General features: G+C 34.0%; 2 protein-coding genes and 1 long non-coding RNA gene across 3 annotated transcripts in view; 2 read left to right on the forward strand and 1 right to left on the reverse strand.

Annotated features, from left to right (window-relative positions):
• The window catches only part of Rbp (RIMS binding protein), a 270,060-nt gene that overhangs the window by 108,726 nt on the left and 142,344 nt on the right, over nucleotides 1-18,990 (forward strand). The window lies entirely within an intron of this gene.
• On the reverse strand, nucleotides 1,630-13,291 carry LOC142221148 (uncharacterized). Its single transcript, XM_075290726.1, has 2 exons — nucleotides 13,132-13,291; nucleotides 1,630-2,805 (listed from the first exon to the last, which is right to left on the reverse strand). Exons 1-2 carry the CDS (start codon nucleotides 13,140-13,142, stop codon nucleotides 1,977-1,979), a joined length of 840 nt encoding a protein of 279 aa, XP_075146841.1. The 5' UTR covers nucleotides 13,143-13,291; the 3' UTR covers nucleotides 1,630-1,976.
• On the forward strand, nucleotides 9,311-11,600 carry LOC142221149 (uncharacterized). Its single transcript, XR_012717959.1, has 2 exons — nucleotides 9,311-9,852; nucleotides 11,558-11,600. It is a non-coding gene; the product is annotated as an uncharacterized LOC142221149 (long non-coding RNA).

Here is an 18,990-nt window from a genome sequence, read left to right on the forward strand (position 1 = left end):
GTCCTTGCTCAATATTGCAAATTATATGTTCTAAAATGTAAGTCAATAACCTTTTTCAGGGTATGTTAATGCTCATTGAACCCATTGTCTTTTGGCGAAATTACTGTAGACTACATAAGCTTAGAAAACACGCCTATTATAAAGGAAAAACATAAACCAACTCGTAAATACATATGCGTACTTCGACTATATGACTGATAAATATCAGTTATCAGTAGGTTTGGTGTTTATGTTTGTCTATTTACTTCGCCCTCATCCTCCTACGCCATGACATGCAAATTCATTGGGACTATATCTCTATATTTATGAATTGTATTTGACATATGTCTATGTGTTAGTGAATCTCTTTGTGTGGCTGAGAATATTTTTTGTTTGCTCACTCGTGTCTAATATAGAGTAAAACTATTATCATTCCCCACCACATAATGGGGGTATCTGTGTCTGCCTATTCGATTCGCCTGTGTGTGTGTAAGGATTTGTCATTTAAATGTCACACGCCTTTGTACACCAAACATTCTCCATAGCAATATCCTTTACACAGTGGATACTCCCACCATTGCCACTTGTTGTTAATATTCCATGCCATGCCATGCCATCGTCGTAATCTATTTTGCAGCATTTGAACAGTGCTTAACCCAATTCATTCCACATGACGACATGCTATTCCTCCCTTGTGCCCTCTCCCTTTGGATGAGAAGGAATTCCATGCGAATGTGTTGGCTGTTTTTATCCCACATTCAGAAAGAGTTGCTGCCGATTCTATAGTGGGTAGCCATCGATTTTGAGAGAAAGTGTTCAGTTTTAAATGTCAAAGACTACGCTTATGGATAAGTTAACGATACAAACACGGTTGACACAGTTGGTACACACAAAAAAATAAAATATTTATTTGTACATAAATTTGTACATTTTTATAAATTTACGGACTTTTTCATAAAAAATGTGTACACCTACATAATATATTGTTTTCGTAAATACTTGTTATGAAATTATGCATTTTTAATAATATATAGGGACGGTTTCATAAAATTAATGAAACTTTACTTAATATATCAAAAATACTGGTTTTATCTTAGCGTGAGAGAGTCACAACATAGAGTTACTCTCATGTGTATACAATACAAGCATATAATACGAGACAAAAAAATACGAGACAAAAAAAAACGAAACATAACGTTGTGAAGGCAACACGTGTGTTTGAGTTTTTCAGTACAGTTTGAGTCTCCGTCGCGATTCGAAGATTATTTATTGCTGTAAAAAATTTGACGAAAAAACAATATTAACTGGAAGCGTTGGTGCTTATGTCTATAAATAATATAAAATATCGTAATTATTAATTATATAATTATGTTCTTTGCTGGCTGGAATTTAATGCGGGTTTTAATAAAAGGGTTCATACATTTGGACCAATTATGCAGGCATTAAGAATCAGAAATCTAAATGCAAAGTTACATGTAATGCATGAAGTTTTTATTATGTAAAAATTCATATTTTTCAATGACAAAAATATGTATACTTCATTTGTACAAATCCGTGAGATGTTTCCTTTAGTGGACTGTAGATAAAGATTAACTCTCGGAAATGTAAAGATTTTTTTGTAACGAAAAGAGAAGAAAGCAAAAGGCAAAGTTTAAGTTTAAGAATTCAAAAGTATGGTTTTATTCAGGATGACGGCAGCTTACCAAGGGCAATGACGAAGCACAAGTGAAGTTTTACAACAAACGAAGTGTCAGTCAGACATTATGATTTAGAATTTACAACAATTAAATTCATTTTGAGTAAAAGCTTTAGAGTTATCGCATAAAGGTTGAATTCAAGTATCGATAACAATAATTCATATTATGTATTGGCAATTCAATTATTTTCGTTAAATTCAAATATTCAAACATTATTCAAAATTTTCAAAAAGTTAATAATAACCTAAGAACAGTTGTGGAACGGAGTTCAACATGCCGCCCCCCTTGCAGCAATGCAATTCAATAAGAACAGGCTCCAGATATTATCCATCCAAACACAGAACTTTGGGCGATGGGCATTGAGGACGATGTCTGAATGAGGCCAGCCAACAAGATCTTTGACAACTGATCGTTTCCAACTACAAGTTCTATGTCAGTTGGTTTAAAAAAATGTGGATCTGCCAAGTTAGGCAGATGGTTGTAGACGGACTGAAGTTTCTTATCGGACGTCGCTTCCGGTAGTGCCATATTAAATTGGTTCTTCACTATGCCAGTTATTTGAATTTTTACGGTTGGATCATAGTAAGACTGCAAATTCAGTGTGCAGAATTCGGTGTTGTTTTTCCTGGTTGTACGTAGATGAAGACGCTGGACTAGTGACTTCAGTATCAATGTTTCTAAACCGGCTGAGTTTAACATTAAACGTGCTTTTACGGGGCCGTTTGGTGTTAAAACTCGAGCTAGAGCGGTTGGCAGGAAGATGTGTCTCTTTGGTCTTTGGCTCAGCCTTTCTCGTACCAGCGGTGGAGAACTTCTGTTTAGCGTATGAGGGGATTTCCGATGGTTTTTTCTGGCGCTCTCATGGTGTGGTTGGTTATCTCGTCGTCCTTTCCTTCTCATGTGATCATCGACATGGAGCATTGTGTGGTGGTTGTAATTGCATACCACGCAAGTTTTTCTGGATCTGCACCATTCGCGTGTGTGGGAAGCACAGAGGCATTTAAAACAAAAGCGATGTTCTTTCATATGCTTTCTCCGTTCAAGGACGTCCATCCGTTGAAATTCGGGGCAGTCTTTTAAGATGTGGCGGTTATGGCAGATACGGCATTTCGGCTGACTAAATGAGGTACTGTAACGTAAATTTATTAACTTGTGAACTTGAGAATAAAGATTATGAAATTTAGTTGGCAACGGGTAGAATACACAGTTTAACTATTGGACGCAAAAGCGTACCAGATTGTGTCTTAACTTCAGCAACGCGGACCTTTGAGTCAGGACCGCGAAATACCTTAATAACACGTCCCAAACTCCATTCAGTCGGCGGCAAGTTATCGTCTTTAATAATGACTAAGTCGTCTTCTTTAAGATTTTGCTGTTCTGTCTTCCATTTATATCTCTTCTGCAAGTTGGAGATGTACTCGTTCTTCCATCTCTTTGCGAAATTAAATTGGATCGTTTTCAATCTTTGCCATCGGTTTATTAATGTCAAGTTATCAGTACATTGTTCCGGTGCAGCAATCAATGCGGAACCTCTAAGAAAATGTCCAGGCGTCAAAGCAGTAATTTCCGAGGGGTCTTCGCTTATAGGAGACAAGGGCCTAGAATTCAGTACACTTTCTATTCTAACTAGTAAAGTAGAGAATTCTTCATAAGTAAATTTAATATTGCCTGCGGCTTTTCGAAGATGGGATTTCATGCTTTTGACAGCAGCTTCCCATAGTCCACCCATGTGAGGTGCATGTGGTGGAATAAAGTGCCAAGTGAACCCGTGAATATTGTATTTGTCAACTAGACCTTTCTCAGAAGATTGTATAAAGTTTCGATATTCTGGAGAGAGTGCTTTGCTGGCACCAACAAAATTGGTCCCATTATCAGAGAATACTTTATTAGGTAAACCACGTCTCCCTACAAATCGATCAAATGTGGCTAAGCAAGCTTCAGTAGTCAACTCGGAGCACGCCTCCAGATGCACAGCTCGAGTTGATAAACAAATGAAAACAGCGGCATAACCTTTATGAAGTTTCGCGTTTCGTAATTTCGAAGTTTTCAAATCGAATGGGCCGGCAAAATCCAAACCCGTGTTGGTAAAGGGCAGTGAAAAAGTACAACGCTCTTCAGGCAATGCAGCCATTATCTGATTTCGAATGCGCTGTTTATATATTGTGCAAGTACGGCAATTTCGAATACAAGATCGGACAGAGTTCTTCAAACGTATCACATAGAATTCAGCTCGTATTGCCCGTAACATACCTTGATGTTCGGCATGTAAAAGAATTTTGTGGGTAAAAGTTAAAAGCAATTTAAAAAAGTGAGAATGTTCAGGCAGAATGATCGGATACTTCTCGTTGTATGGAAGATCCGAGTTCGCTAAACGACCATTTACCCTAAGTAAGTTTCGTTCATCTAAAAACGGGTTCAGAGTCAGAAGTTTGCTCTTAGAAGATATGGGTTGTTTATTTTCCAATGCATGATATTCCGCATGAAAAAATTTAAGTTGTGCCAGCCTAATTAATCGAAATTTGACCGTTCTAATTTCCGCTGAAGTAATAAGTTGATCCCCAAATGAGTCAGAATTCCGCTTTTGACATTTCCTTATAAATCTGTACATAAAACATACAACTCGTAGAGCTCGGCTGAAGGAAGAGAATCTTTCAAGTACGTCTTCCATATGTGTTTCAATTTGGAAGTTAACAGTTTTTCGCTCAAGTTCTGGCTCTTGAAATGTTTTAGATTTTGGCCAACATTCAGAGTGTTGTACCAACCACTTTGGTCCATGCCACCAGAGATGATTATTTTTCAGGTCTGCCGCAGTACAGCCTCGCGTTCCAATATCGGCTGGGTTTTCAGTAGTTGGAACATATCGCCAAGTTACATTTCCCACATTATCCAAAATTTCTGAAATCTTATTTGCGACAAAAGTTTTCCAATGGAAAGGGGGTTTATCTAACCAAGCCAAAGTAATAGTGGAGTCGCACCAAAGATAAACACCGGTAACAGGAAAATTCATATTTTGGGATACTGATTTCAAAAGTCTAGACAGTAGTGCCGCGCCGCACAATTCTAACCTGGGTAAGCTCACTGTTTTCAAAGGTGCCACCTTAGTTTTTGAAACAAGTAAGTTTGATGTTATACAGTTCTCAGGTGATATAATGCGGATATATATACATGCGCAGTATGCTTTTTCGGAAGCATCGCAAAATCCGTGAATTTGAATACGCCTGTCGGGTGCATAATAAATCCAACGAGGTATTCGGATATACTCAATGTCAGAAAAATTGGAAATGAAAGAATTCCATTTTTGAAAAGAGTGAGGCTTGACTTCCTCATCCCAATCAGTTCCATCAAGCCAAAGTTGTTGTAAAAGCATCTTTGCCACAACTATAATCGGCGCCAACCAACCAGCGGGATCGAATATCTTTGCCACAATAGATAATATTTTCCTTTTCGTCATCGGTGAGGTAGGAAGAGCAATATTTGAAACGACATAAAAAAAAGAATCTGACATGGCATTCCACCGAATGCCTAATGTTTTTGTTTCGCTGGTATCTTCAAGTTTCAAGAAATCTTCATTTAGAAGATCTTCCGGGGGCACATTGCGAAGAATATGTGGGTGATTAGCCGTAAGCTTTTTAAGTGGAAACCCAGCAGAATTAAGTAAATCTATAAGTTCTAACAAGTAAGCCTTGGTCTCAGTTAATGAATGTCCCCCAGAAAGAATATCGTCAACATATGTTTGGTTTCGTAAAATATGTGAAGCTGTGGGATGAGTAGTTTTTTCTTCTTCGGCTAGTTGTAAAAGTGTGCGAATAGCCAAGTATGGAGCACAGTTTACTCCAAAAGTAGCAGTCTTCAAGCAAAAGTCTTTGATCCCTTCGGTCGAATTTTCCCGGAATAAAATGCGCTGATATTGTCTATCATCCTGATGAACATAAATTTGGCGATACATCTTTTGAATATCGCCATTAAACACGTATCGGAAGAAACGCCAGCGTAGTACAACATTCATCAGTTCATTTTGTAGTATCGGTCCAGTATGCAGAATATCATTCAATGCAACTCCCGTCGAAGTTTTCTTCGAGGCGTTAAATACCACACGTACTTTTGTGGATGACCTTTCAGGTTTTACGACTGCGTGATGAGGAAGATAAAAAGAAAAATATGCAGAATCACGACAGATTTCTGAGGAAGACGTTATCTCCATGTGGTCAAGTGTTAAATATTCAGTTAAAACAGCAGTGTATTCAGCAGCAAGTTGAGGCGATTTTTTCAAGTTATTTTCCATATGAAGATATTGACCGAGGGCAGCTCGTCTTGACGGTCCTAGAGCTAAGTCTTTGGGTAGATCCTGACGAAAGGGTAATCTAACTTGATATCTCCCGTCAGATTGGCGAACAGTAGTTTTTCGATAAAAATCTTCACACCACATGTCAGTTTCAGACAAATTTTTTGAAGTTGGAACTTCTTCAAGTTCCCAAAATTTTCTAATTTCATTATTAAGTGAATCAGTACAAGTCACAAAATTCGCAAACACTTGAGTAGATCTAGTTTTTGGAGGGCCACTCAAAATCCAACCAAATTCAGTTTCTTGTGCAAGAAGACTTCCAGATATATTTCTTCGCACGCCCGATTTCAAGATGAATGGAAGAATGTCGCTACCTAATAACATGTCTATTTGCGCGGGTTTGTAAAAGTAGGGATCAGCTAAGTCAATATTTTCCAAATCTGACCAGTTAGAGATCTGGATTGGGTAAGAGGGCATTAAGTGATTCATATTTGAAATAACTAACGCAGTTGTACGAATTTTGAAATCAGATTTTCGAGATTTTAAAATCAGATGACAAAGTTTCGAAGAATTCTCAAGAAGAGTACCCCCTAATCCTGAAATGGTAGTAAATGACTTCTTGGTCGGTATTAAGTATCGCTTTACAAGTCTGCTTGAAATAAAAGATTCTTGGGATCCTTGATCAATAAAAGCCCGTATTGTTAAATTAGTTCCTAAGTGTTCTAAATAGATTAACGCCGTTGGCAAAATAGTAGAATCTGCAGAACTAGTAAAGTTAGATTGCACATGTGAAACTGAATTTCCATAAGCAGCAGCTGATGTCGAAGGTTGATTATCATATGCAGTTTCCGTATGAAATGTCGTGACTTCAGGTGGTGGACTACCTTGTGGCTCCTGAACAGAATCTGGGTGTAAAAGTGTATGATGTTTCTGGTGACACTTCTGACAAACATTTTCGCTTTGACAATTTTGCGCAGTGTGGCCGTAACACAAACAATTTGCGCATACTTTGTTGTCCTTGACGAACTTTCTCCTTTGTGCAAGTGACCAAGTTTTGAATTTAAGACAGGCTCTCAAAGAATGATTAAGTTTGCAAGCTTTGCAAGATCGGACTTTGGAATCAGTTTTCGTGTGATAAGTCTGAGTTTTCTGAGTCACATTTGTATTATTTGAAGGCTTCCTCATGTCAGAAATAGATTCCAACATATTTAATCTTTTTGAAATAAAGTCGTCCAATTGCTCCCAAGATGGCATTTCTTTATGATCGCTTAACGAATTTTCCCAGGCTGTCAAAGTTTCATCCGGAAGTTTTGATGAAACCCAGAAAACAAGGAATGGATCCCACGACATGACCGATATATTGTAAGTTTTCAATATAGAAAGACAATTGTTTATATTGTACTGCAAGTTTCGTAGAGCTTTTCCTTTTTCCGAAGTTACGCGCTCAGTTTCAAATATTTTCCTGAGCTGATGATTAATAAGTATGCGCTTATTTTCATAACGTTGACGTAGGGATTCCCAAGCTAAGTGAAAGTTGTCATCAGTTAATGCGAATTGTTTTACAATCTGATTAGCCTCCCCACGAGTCTTTGCCCTTAAGTGAAATAACTTTTGTGCCGGAGACAATTTTGGGTGATTGACATAAATGGCTGAGAACATGTCTCGAAAACTGGGCCATTTGTCATATCCACCACCAAACATTTCAGTATCGCATGGAGGGACTTTCAAAGAATACCCAGTCACCTCCTGCGATGTGGTCCCAAGTATTTCTTGAGGACGCGCAGATCGCTCCATCGCTCTTTTTTCTATTTCAATCAAGTCCAACATATCAGCTTTGCATTTCTTATAAGCCCTTATAGACTCATTAAACTTCGCGTGTATTGACTCTTTCTCCGCCTTAGCGCTATCAGTAACCATCTCTGTCTCGTATACCTGAGTGAGAGTCTGCCAACGCTGTTCTAAGTCTTCAAGATCAACTTGCAGACTTGAAAGTCTGTGCTCAGAAGTATCAATAGCACTGAAGTTGGCGCAATAAGTGACGACTTGGTCCGAAAAAAATATGAACTTTTGTGAAGCCATTACAAATCGTAAACAAGTAATTGGGGTTCAGTATTTTTGCAGTAAATAAAAAAAACAAAGTTCCAAGACTCAAAGTCAATATGTAATATGAATGTGCAGACTCAATTCCAAAGATGTGCCAGTAGCTTGAAATAACCGCGTTTTATAACCCAAAAAAGGATTTAAACGACAAGAAATTTACTTGATATTTACCTCTAAAAATGTTAAATTGAGGTCAGACAGAGTAATTGTACTATTAAAAACTTTTAACTCCACGAGAGCAATATATTAACAAAATTTCCAGTAAAGTATAAGTATACAATATAAGTAAACTTGTATCAAAAATTCAGCAAACCCATCAAAGTTTCACACGCAAAGTTAATTTGCATATAGGAATAAGTAATACTTAATTTCAGATAAATAAATTAATTCATATATAAGTTTAAACTCCACAAGAGCAATTTCAAATAAGATAGCAGTATAAAATCCAACAGTGAACCACTTCACAAGTAATTTCCTCAATATCAACTATATAATATCCAGAAAACTGTGAGCGTCGAATAGAATTCATGAAAATATTCACAGTGTAATATAGTGTTGTGGCAAATCGTGAAAAATATATCGTAATGTCAAATTCTCCAATCATATGCTATGATCACGATAAACAAAAAGCATACAGTAATTCCATCAAACTCAATTGAGTCAGTTCATAAATAAAATTCTTCTCCCATAGAGGATTGAACATCAAATCCACAAGTGATTTACGCCGACAAAGAGAGCCAAAATAAAAAGGAACAGTGAAATCTAACAAAGTTGAAATTTCTCGCTAGAGAATCTCTTAGAAGTCAGCATATAACTTTGTATTGATATGTATTTTCTCTCAAAGCAACTTTAACCGCAAATGTGATCATAAGAATCCATAAAAAGTTTGTACGAAAGCTTCGATCAAGTGTGACAATCAAGATTTTCTCTGAAACATTCAATCGTAAATTCAGATTGTGATCAAAATCTATTGAGAATGGATTGTCACAAACATAATTCAAATTTTACCATAACAACTTGTGCAGTTGCGCGTTAGCACAAACCACTTTCCCAAATGTCGGCAAATCCCACAATGTGTATGCGTATCGTCGCGTAAATATTACCTCACCCAAATGCTTTTGGGCTATGACAATTTTATCCACGAACTTGGACAATAGCGATCAAACATTCGCCTTATTCAAATGAAGAGTAATAAATACAAAAAATTCCAAGGAGTATCGAGCACAACTTTCCTCCTTTTGTGCTACAAATAAATTTGGTAACGTCAACTTTGTGTCACCTATGGCAATTCCAGAGATTCAAAGTACGAAACTCGTAAAGAAATATCCAATTGACTCAATAAATGAGGATTGCCCAAATGAAATAAATACAAATGCCTCAATATGTAGAAAAAGTCGCCAAAACTGGTGCTAAGTGAACTTCTCTTTATCGTAGAAAAAATAATGTTGCATTAGTCAATTCTCAAAATTTCATGTATGAAATTCTTTATTCCAGGTATGTCCAACAATTGTTGAATAAACGTGGGCATAAATCAACGTACGTGCAATTAAAGAAAATGCTAACTCAAGCTGGAAAAAAAATTTCGTACACCTCTCTTGAATTGTATAAACTACAGCGTAGTTAATATAGTAACGATAATAACAATGATGTTAATCTTCACTTTTATTCAATCTTTATTGCCACGATAAGGAAGAATCCCAAAAACAGTTCACTTTTCTCTCTGTGTAAACCAACAACCTAATTCAAAGAAATACAAAATGCATTCTTACAATTAAGAATAGCAATTTCAGGCAAGTAAGTAGCCTCAATTTTGATGTGCAATATTCTCACTTTCACATATAGGCATTTCGTATCATAGGCATATATTCCCTTTACACACGGACATACCAGTGAACCCACCAAGAAGAACACTTTCGGTTAATTTCAGAAAATTCTGAATATCCTTAGAAAATTTTAACTAAACAGTACTAAACGCTGGCAACTTGTCGATATCACAAATAAGTATATATTTTTCGACAAATTCAATTTTCACTTTTCGAAGAAAATTTTGTAGCTCGAATGAAAAAATTTGATAATTGCAACTTGCAGGAATGTCTTTAGTGACACATGAAGTTTACGATGATCGTATTTGCAGTAAAAATTACAAACTCAAATAAATAATGTATTATTTTGTGAGAAATACGAATGAGGTAATGCTTTTTTTTTGAGTAATTTTTTCACGCCTCTTAGTTCATTCATCGAATGTACGCAAGATATTATTAGAGTAAAGGGAACTTTTTCCAAACTCCATGAACTAAAATAAAGTTAAACTGGCTTTAGTGAAATATAAAGTCACTTTTTCTCCGAGTGTAGGTAAGTATTTTCCCGAGTGTAGGTAAGTATTTTTTCCAGTGTCCTAAATTTCAAAGGTAAGTGTTATTTTTTCTTGAAGGTAAGTATTACGAATTTCTGAAATGAATATTTTCACTCATAAGTAAGTATTCCCTGTGTAACTTGCATATGCCAATATGAAATCGGATGGGACACACTTATATCTGATGACCTTTGGTACAAACGTTAGTACAATTATTGGAAAATGTTTTCATTCAATATTCCCAGTGCACAAACACAAACTTAGAAAAAAAAATTTTTTCATGTAGAGCAATTTTCCCAGAGCCCAAGGAAATTTCAGTTAACTTTATATATATACATACATATGTATATATATTTGCCTCCAATCTTTATGAATTGAAAACCAGCATCCAAATAGGTTTCTTAGATATATTTTCCAGTGTATAATAAAATTTTATGTTTTCTATTTTTATAATTTTCTTTTGAAATTTTTTTCAGTATAAAATTCAGTGTTATAATTTGCATATAAATTTCATATAATTTTTCGTATAAATTTCAATTTCTTTCCTTATATAATTCAATTGTGTATCATTGAGTAAATAATTATTGAAATTTGAAAAGCCTTCAAATCAATAGTTCCAACATATAATAATGATAATGGTAATTACATTTCTTCCTGTCAGAACAATGTTGTGACTTCAAAACCCTCACAATTTTTGTGAGATTTTTATTTAAGCACTTTTCTTCTAGACGTGTTATTGATTGATACCTTGTTGGCAACTCTACATACGTATCAACATCCACTCACCAATGTACGTATTGATGTTCCCTTTTCGTCTTGTTGATGCTACCAACCAACAATCAATGAGGAATGTATACTTCACACCGTCCAAGCACCGTTAGAAAAAACATCAAATCGTCCACATTTCAACCAGAATACCAAACAATAGAAATTTCGTCAACATCCATAATCCATTTAATCATCCAATCAATAGGCAATAGGCAATCCAAATTAGTAGGTAATTCTTTCAAACTCAGTATTTAATTTATGTATCTCCAATTCAATATTTACTTTATGTGTCTCAGTTTTCAAGTTCATAAAACATTCAAATTTTAGTTCTTAGGTTTTACTTTTGACTTTTCTTAAATTCGTTTTTTTTTCTTTCAGCTCCTCAACTTTACATGTTCACTCTAAGAAATTCTTATCCAAATGACACTCTACCGGCTTTGACACTCTACCTCTCTCTATTTTTTTTTTTTCGACGAAAGCAGAGATGCCAACTCGTTTGGCACCCTCTATGATTTGTAGTGTGAATTCGGGATTGCAATATTAACTTTGAATTTATTATATTTCCCAATCACCAACAATTTTCAGACAAAAGCAAAGTAAATTTTTAAAATTAAACTTTTTAAATGTTGGCTGTCTTCTATACACAATTAGCTTCTAGAGAATAAATATACTATGCCTCAATTAGCATCCAGTTGTGCCCAAAAGTCGGTAAGTATGTGGCAACTATGAATCAGAGAACAAGACAAATCATCTGAAGTATTGATTGGTGGCATGTGCATAGACAATAGAAATACATAGATGTCCCATGGGTGTCAAACTAAGTTTGACAGTTCCGAAGATTAAGAATAAACGAAGAAAATCAAGAGAATTGAGAGATTTTTGGTTCTCTTTTCAACACAACAGGGTGTTCTGTAATAAAAAACTCCTCATAAAAAAATTAATTGTGAATGGACAACGAATACAAAAGAATCTCTCTTAACGAAAAAAACAAAACGAAATGTCAGAAAATTAATTTTTGGAACTGACACTTTGTTTTTGAAGAGAGGTGTGGGACATCTATATGAATCTATTGTCTATGGGCATGTGCAATGTGCTTCAAAATAAGAGAGTAATGTCAATATTCTGACTGTCGTTTTAACTTTGGCTGCGCAGTCAGCTTTCGAGAGAATTTTTGCAACTGGTAACTTAAGAGAATTCACTTATGTGTGTAGAGTATGTATCAAAGCATAGGTAGTGTATGTATCGCTGTATGTATGCTAATTCGATGTTTGTCAGCGGACAAACAGAAAATTTCTATGAATGTTGAAAATTATATCGGAGAGTGACTGAGATTACATATAACATTGAAGATGGATGTTTTGTTGAATATGGCTGTTAAAGCGTTTTGTGGTTGAGTGTGGATAACATGGGTAAGTATGTTAGGGCTGCAGTGTGGATAGCATAGGTAAGTATGTTAGGTTTGCATATCAAGGTAAGTATCTTAAAATGTTGCAAACAAATGTTGCGGTTTCGTAAACTATATACACAATTGTAAATGTTGCAAATATTTCTGGTACGAATGTTAAATATGTTGAAGGTAAGTATCCACGAATGTCGTAAACATAAACCGAGGGTAAGTATGTAAGGGAATTTATGTTAGAGTTGCTCGTAAAGCAAACTTTTTGCAATTTACAGTGGTTAATGTTAAACAGCTTTTTGCTTCTTTTGCAAAGAATTTAACAGAGTTCAAATTTGCATTCTGTAACAACAATCTGTGTTACAATTAACATCGATCACTTGTAAGAAGAATTTCTGACTATGTGCTTTCTGGTTAAAGTTTCGAGATCAGAACCATAAGTCATGTAAAAAATAATTATTCAGATCACAAAGTTATTCTACCGTTGCGTTGCCACTAAATCATAAGCCAAACACTGATATTCTCAAACGTTCACAATATAATAAATTTCACGTACCTTTTGTCCATAATGATTTTGAGAATATGAAAAAATGGATAGGCAAGTCTGCAGTTTGTGTAATGTGGAGGACGTAATCCCAAGTTAAATGCAAACGCTTTTCCAAGACAGTGGACGTAATCCAAGATTATAAGATTCTTCCCAGTTCCTTGACGGTTCGAAGGATCATGTACAAATCCGGTTCGAAGGACCATGTACAAATCCGTGAGGTGTTTCCTTTAGTGGACTGCAGATAAAGATTAACTCTCGGAAATGTAAAGATTTTTGTTGTAACGAGAAGAGAAGAAAGCAAAAGGCAAAGTTTAAGTTTAAGAATTCAAAAAGTATGGTTTTATTCAGGATGACGGCAGCTTACCAAGGGCAATGACGAAGCACAAGTGAAGTTTTACAACAAACGAAGTGTCAGTCAGACATTATGATTTAGAATTTACAACAATTAAATTCATTTTGAGTAAAAGCTTTAGGGTTATCGCATAAAGGTTGAATTCAAGTATCGATAACAATAATTCATATTATGTATTGGCAATTCAATTATTTTCGTTAAATTCAAATATTCAAACATTATTCAAAATTTTCAAAAAAGTTAATAATAAGCTAAAAACAGTTGTGGAACGGAGTTCAACATCATTTATAATATTAAAAAATCCATTCATATTATATATACATTCGTAGTCAATGAAAACCTGTATTTTTACTTAATGAATTGTTTTCATATAATTTATGAATCCCGTGTTTGGAAAATTTTTGTGAACACTATTCATAAAATAAATGTATTATTTTTTGTGTGTAGATCTCTACCAAAATGGTAGATTTTTTAATGTTTGGTAGATTGGTAGATTTTGGCAAATACTCTTCTCCTAATAAGAGGTACTTCATAAATTTTCTATAGAAATGAAATTTTGACAAAATTTTCTATAAAAATAAAATTTTGAAAAAATGTTCTATAGAAATACAATTTGGACATAATTTTCTATAGAAATAAAATTTTGACAAATTTTTCTATAGAAATTAAATTTTGATAAAAATTGTCTAAAGAAATACTATTTTGACAAAATTTTCTATAGCAATAAAATTTTGGTAAAATTTTCTATAGAAATAAAATATTGACAAAATTTTCTATAGAAATAAAATGTTTTGACAAAATTTTCTATAGAAATAAAATCTTGAAAAAATTTCTATAGAAATAAAATTTTGATAAAATCTTCCACACAAATACAATTTTGACAAAATATTCTATAGAAATAAAATTTTGACAAAATTTTCTATAAAAATAATATGTTGGCAAATGTTTCTATAGAAATAAAATGTTGACAAAATTCTATATAGAAATAAAATTTTGATACAATTTTCTACAGAAATACAATTTGGACAAAATTTTCTATAGAAATAAAATGTTGACAAATTTTTCTATAGAAATTAAATTTTGATAAAAGTCTAAAGAAATACAATTTTGACGAAATTTTCTATAGAAAAAAAATATTGACAAAATTTTCTATAGAAATAAAATTTTGATAAAATTGTCTAAAGAAAAAAAATTTTGACAAATTTTTCTATAGCAATAAAATTTTGGCAAAATTTTCTATAGAAATAAAATTTTGAAAAAATTTTCTAGAAAAATAAAATTTTGACAAAATTTTCTATAGAAATAAAATTTTGACAAAATCTTCTATAGAAATAAAATTTTGACAAAATTTTCTATAGAAATAAAATTTTCTATAGAAATAAAATTTTGACAAAATTTTCTATAGAAATAAAATTTTGACAAAATTTTCTATAGAAATAAAATTTTGACAAAATTTTCTATAGAAATAAAATTTTGACAAAATTTTCTATAAAAATAATATGTTGGCAAAATTTTCTATAGATATAAAATGTTGACAGAATTTTCGATAAAAATAAAATTTTGACAAAATTTCCTTGGAAATGAAATTTGACAAAATTGTCTATAGAAATACAATTTTGACAAAATTGTTTATAGAAATAAAATTTTGACAAAATTTTCTATAAAAATAATAAATAATAAAAAAGTAAAAAATGTTTTCCTAATTCAAAAAAAAATCTTTAAACCAAAGACACAAAATCCTAAAAAAATAAAGTTTTAGCCAAATTTCCAAAATTTGTGTCCTAAATTTAATGGAAAAATTCATTGAAGCAGAAATTGTCTTTTAATAAAAATTTCTTTATTTAAAAAAATTGTCCTCAATATTGTGTAAATCACGTATACTAAAATATAGGTTGTGTAATCTTTAATATCACGTAAATATTTTTTTCAGTGTATATGATTATTCGGAGTTGATCGGTATGTATAATATGGCGTCTAGGACTAATATTTCCCAAAGCCATATTTTATATCCTCTACCATAGGAACGAAATATTGTTTTCATATCCCATAAAGCATATATATTTTTGGTCTTGCGGAAATTCTGCGTCGATCTAGCAATGTCGGTCCATCCAACCAATCATGCTAACTTCCGAACGAAACATAATATCGTTATTGATGTATGTCAGATGGTTTTGCAAATTGACTATATTGGACCACTTTTAGGTATAGCCCTTACATAAACCGACCTCTGATTTGATTTGGGCATGGCCCTTGAAAGATTCAACACCCACCCACGATCGCCCAAATTTTCTCCACATTTGAGAGGTATCCAGTTATGAGAGACTAATTTTAATGTGCTAATATAGTAAATGTCACCAGACAACTTTCAGAGTATCCATATTTGAGAGATTTTGCTGTATGTGAGGCAATTGAATTTTTATTTGATTTTGTTTTTAAATCAATTAGGCTTTTAATTTATAAAACATTGGTGAGTTTATTGTGATTGATTAATGTGACTAACTCCAACAAACAAATTTTTCTGCGAACCAATAACATCATGACCAAATTGTTTTGTAGACCATTCGAAATCATTCTGACAAAATGGTCATTTTCCGGCAGTTGTGAAAAAAAAAACAAATACAATGTTGGACAATGTGTCAATTAGAATGAAAGAACATTGTAAATTATCTTAATTATTTTTCCATAGAATATAGTAACTCTCTCACACACACACATACACTATACAGTTTCAGTTGCTAGGTTTTTTTTTTAAATTACAAAACAATTATTTCCAATTCACAACAAATAGAAAGGAGTTCCCATGAAATATTCCCCAATTCGTCCAATGTGTTCTCCTTTAATGCATTACAGTGTTAACGAGGTAGGCGTTGACTGTCGATATATTTATACCATAATTAAATCCTGTATTGCTTCTGTAATTCTATGACACGGTAATTACAACAATTCCAAGGATATGGGATTTTCTCACGATAATAAGTCCTTCCTGTTGGTTGGTATAGATATTGTGATATTCCATGGTATTTGTTACAAAGAGGACATATATATTTAGTTTTCTGTAGTTAATTAGATAGTTTTATAGGAAATCGAAAATGATGTGTTCAAAGAATTACAATGGAAAATAATCAGCCTCTTAATATTAATTATGTCTTATATTGATTTAATGATATCCCATCCGAAGATAATACTAATTATTAAGTTATTTTAGTTTGCTTTTAGATTTATTTCAATTTATATTAGTTTATTGAATTATTATAGTGGGGAGTGCATGTTTTCACTTTTTGCAATCTTTATTAAATAGAAAATATCTCGTAAGGCCCACAAAGATTGGGTCGTTGATGACTGGAAATCAAAGACAATATACTGTAGAAGATGGGAAATTGGCTTGCGTCATACAAAATGTTGCATTGACGGCGCTAAGTCCATACATGTTTGTATTTTTTTATTTGCATTTTTTTAAATGAAAAACTTATTTTTTTGAATTGAACAATGTTAAATTTTGTAGTAATAAATTAAAAATTATATTCTCCGTTTCAAGATATTTCCAACTTAAAAATTCCTTTTATTTGCATTTTAATGTGTCGAATCAAACGCGTGAACGACAAGTAGGGACCTAGCACCGTCAATGGTTTGATATTCCCGGCAGCCAATTTCCCATCTTCTAAAGTATATTGTCTTTGCTGGAAATAAGGTTAGATAAAACAAAAATAAACCGTTTTTAATCCCATGCAATAGAACATTATTGGTAATGATTTCCGAACATTACTGATAATGACAAAGTCTCCAAAAACACCGCATCACACAAACCGTAAAATATAGAGGGGGAAGCTTCGTGATATGGGGATGGTGACACACTTGACCGTTGGCTAGTGATACGGAATGTACAGGTTTGTTTATCAGGAAATAATGTAATGAAATAAATGACATACATTTTGTAGCAAGTGGACTCAATAGACGGGTTTTTAATCAAATATGTTAAAGCATACTCCTAAGTGGTCAACATCCACTCGGTTTTGCTCCCCACCGTACACGCAAAGCAAAAAAAAAAAAACTTTTGGAAAACGTGTACAAAAAAATTAGTTTGTTACAAAATTTTTATTTTATCAATAAAAAAAAATATTTTTGAACCAACAACACAGTCCATTTCGTTTATATCAAGCACTGTTCTTTTCTGACTTTAAGTCTTTAATAAGACACACTTAACAGTTTCATAGTAAAAAGTTAATATAGTAGGTTGGTTAGGTTAGGTGGCAGCCCGATGTATCAGGCTCACTTAGACTATTCAGTCCATTGTGATACCACATTGGTGAACTTCTCTCTTATCACTGAGTGCTGCCCGATTCCATGTTGAGCTCAATGACAAGGGACCTCCTTTTTATAGCCGAGTCCGAACGGCGTTCCAAATTACAGTGAAACCACTTAGAGAAGCTTTGAAACCTTCAGAAATGGCGTTCCAAATTACAGTGAAACCACTTAGAGAAGCTTTGAAACCCCCAGAAATGTCAGCAGCATTACTGAGGTGGGATAATCCACCGCTGAAAACCTTTTTGGTGTTCTGTCGAAGCAGGAATCGAACCCACGACCTTGTGTATGCAAGGCGGGCATGCTAACCATTGCACCACGGTAGTATGTAATGTTGAACACCTTTTCGGAATCTTCCGAACATATCTGGAATGTATGTAAAAAAAAAAAAAACTTTTTGGTGTTTGGTCGAAGCAGGGATCGAACCCAGGACCCTTGGTATGCAAGGCGAACATACCATCCACTGCTCCACGGTGCCAAACTTCACAAGCCGACAAATTTAGACAAAGTTCAGCGTATGGCGTGCTTGTGTATCTCAGGCGCATTCAGCAAGACAGGAACAAATTCCCTTAATGTCATGCTGCATCTATTGCCTTTAGACATTTTGGTCAAACAGTCAGTTGCAACAACGGCTGTGCGGTTGCGCGAGCTATCGCTGTGGTCAGAAAAAATTTCGGATTTGGGAATACACAAATAATTGCTTATTTCTCCCCCAACGAAATTTAAGACTATCTAATATGATTTGCAATTTTCTTTTCGCCGTATTTTTATACCCTCCACCATAGGATGGGGGGTATATTAACTTTATCATTCCGTTTGTGACACACCGAAATATTGCTCTAAGACCCCATAAAGTATATATATTCTGGGTCGTGGTGAAATTCTGAGTCGATCTGAGCATGTCCGTCCGTCCGTCTGTTGAAATCACGCTAACTTCCGAGCGAAACAAGCTATCGACTTGAAACTTGGCACAAGTAGTTGTTATTGATGTAGGTCGGATGGAATTGCAAATGGGCCATATCGGTCCACTTTTACGTATAGTCCCCATATAAATGGACCCTCAGATTTGGCTTGCGGAGCCTCTAAGAGAAGCATATTTCATCCGATCCGGCTTAAATTTGGTACATAGTGTTTGTATACGGTTTCTAACAACCATGCAAAAATTTATCCATATCGGTCAATAATTATATATAGCCCCCATATAAACCGATCCCCAG

Source organism: Haematobia irritans, chromosome 1 (assembly GCF_050003625.1).
Source record: "Haematobia irritans isolate KBUSLIRL chromosome 1, ASM5000362v1, whole genome shotgun sequence".
In the NCBI taxonomy this organism is placed as follows: Eukaryota; Metazoa; Arthropoda; class Insecta; order Diptera; family Muscidae; genus Haematobia; species Haematobia irritans.